The sequence below is a fragment of the Penaeus japonicus genome, unplaced genomic scaffold (genome assembly GCF_977035675.1).
Source record: "Penaeus japonicus unplaced genomic scaffold, GWHDUDI00000001_assembly GWHDUDI00000030, whole genome shotgun sequence".
Taxonomy (NCBI): domain Eukaryota; kingdom Metazoa; phylum Arthropoda; class Malacostraca; order Decapoda; family Penaeidae; genus Penaeus; species Penaeus japonicus.
The window spans coordinates 28,530,786-28,533,285 of record NW_028234432.1 but is presented as its reverse complement, the minus strand read 5'-3'; the positions used below and the strand labels follow the sequence as shown (position 1 = coordinate 28,533,285).

The window sequence follows — 2,500 nt, the reverse complement described above, 5'->3', positions numbered from 1 at the left end:
ATATATATATTATTATTATTATATATATATATATGTGTGTGTGTGTGTGTGTGTGTGTGTGTGTATGTATATATGTATGTATGTATATATAAATGAGTGTGTATGTGCAGGTGTGTCTGTATGTGTGTGTGTGTGTATGTGTGTGTGTGTGTGTGTGTGTGTGTGTGTGTGTGTGTGTGTGTGCTTGGAAGAGTTATAAACTAGATATTATCAATTTTGTCTATTCAGAGATACTCCTACCCCAATATGTGCATACACACACACACACATAATGTATGTTGGGTTTTGTGGACTTGGATAACTAGATACTTTGAACTAATAAACTCTCTCTCTCCCTCTCTCTCTTTCTTTCTCTCTATCTCTCTCTCTCTCTCTCTCTCGCTCTCTCGCTCTCTCGCTCTCTCTCCATCTCCCCCAACCCCAACACTTGCCCCCCCCCCTCCCCTCTCCCTTTTCCCCGCTAACCCACACCCAAGGCCCAATCCTAACATGCCCCCACTCCCCCTAGCCCAAACCCTCATCCCCTCCCCCTCCCCCCCCTTCCCCCAGCCCAACCCCAAGCCTAGCCCCCAAACCAGCCCCCAGCCCAAACCCTCATCCCCAGCCCCCTCCCCCTCCCCTTCCCCCAAATCAGCCTAGCCCAAACCCTCATCCCCTCCCCTCCCCCTCACCCCACCCAGACCCCTCCCCTCCCCTCCCCCTCACTCCAGCCAGCAACCTCCCTCCTCCCTCACCCCCAGACCCTCCCCTCCCCCACTCACCCCACCAGACCCCTCCCTCCCTCCCCCCCCCCAGCCCCCTCCCCTCCCCTCACCCCCCCCCGACCCCTCCCCTCCCCTCACCCCAGCCCAGCCCTTCTCCCAGCTCAGCCCCCAGCCCCAACCCAGCCCCCTCCCCTCCCCTCACCCCACCCAGCCCCCTCCCCTCCCCTCACCCCACCCAGACCCCTCCCCTCCCCTCACCCCACCCAGACCCCTCCCCTCCCCTCACCCCACCCAGACCCCTCCCCTCCCCTCACCCCACCCAGACCCCTCCCCTCCCCTCCTCTCCACCCACCCAGACCCCTCCCTCCCCTCACCCAGCCCAGCCTTCTCCCAGCTCAGCCCCAGCCCCACCCCAGCCCCCTCCCCTCCCCTCCCCCCACCCAGACCCCTCCCCTCCCCTCACCCCACCCAGACCCCTCCCCTCCCCTCACCCCACCCAGACCCCTCCCATCCCCTCACCCCAGCCCCCAGCCCCCAGCGCTACCCAGCCCCCTCCCACACAGTACCGGAAGCAACGTAGAGGAAGCCCAGCAGCCACGTGAGGCCCAGGACGAGGAAGATGGTGAGTGAGCCCCAGATGCGGTCAGTCAGGCCCCTGGTGGCACCGTCGCTCTCCTGCGGGTGATGACGCCTGCTCTTCATCACTACTGAGATGAGGAGACGCATCACCATCACGAAGGCGAGGAGGTTGACCTGTGAGGGGGAAGAGGGGAGGGAGGGGGGAGGTTATGGTTGGGGTGGTGTGGTGATGAGTGGTGAGATGTGGTGGTTGGTGGTGATGGTGATGAGTGGTGAAGGTAATGAGTGATGAATGTGATGAGTGGTGAGAGGTGGTTGGTGGTGAGGGTTGTGGTGATGGTGGTGAATGGTAGCACCCCCAACCTCATCCAATAATTTTCAATAATTTTCAAAACAATAATTTAAAAATTTTCGCCAGCTAATTAGTCACAAACCAACTAATTACTTATAACATCACCATCTTTTAAGGCTATTTAATATGTTGATCACTACATCAAAATATCTCACCACCCAGACTGAATGAAGTGATAAAGACATGGATATATATATATATATATATATTTTTTTTTTTTTCCGATTTAGTTATCTCTTGTGCTTCCATAACAAAACTAGACGACCGTGTTCCAAAATGCATCGTTCAAGTAGGCCTACATTGTGCAAAATTCTTCGCACAAGAGAAACGAAAATATAGACACAGTAATGAACGGTGAGAAAAATAATTGAATGAGAGAATTGAGTAACACAAATTGAAGTGTTTTATCTTCTTACTGTGGCTGTGTTTTACTTCATATGAATAGGCAGAGATAGAAAGTGATAAATATACCGGCAGACAGAGACAGACAGAAAGACAATTAAAGACATCGATGCAAATAGACAGACAGACAGGACAGACACAGACAGAAAGCTATCGACACAAACATTAAAACTGATAGAGAGGCAGACAGACACGTCCACACAGACACACATAGTGAGACACAGACGCAAGCAGACAATAACACAGAAAAGCGACAAAAACAAACGAAGCCATGGGGATAAGCAGACACGCGCAGATTCAGACAAACAACTGCAGACACACAGAAGACACAGACAAAGACAGGACACACAAAAGACACAGTTAAACAAAGCAAACACACACACACACCAACGACACAGACAAAGATAGAAAGACACACAAACAGACAAAGACAGAGAGACACACAGACAGACACAGACACACA

General features: G+C 52.5%; 1 protein-coding gene across 1 annotated transcript in view; it reads right to left on the bottom strand.

The window, feature by feature from the left end:
- The window catches only part of LOC122267416 (uncharacterized), a 28,657-nt gene that overhangs the window by 1,334 nt on the left and 24,823 nt on the right, over positions 1-2,500 (bottom strand). The window contains exon 16 of the mRNA XM_086554748.1: positions 1,271-1,457. Coding sequence (XP_086410874.1) covers positions 1,271-1,457 — 187 coding nt within the window. The remainder of the gene's footprint in view (positions 1-1,270; positions 1,458-2,500) is intronic.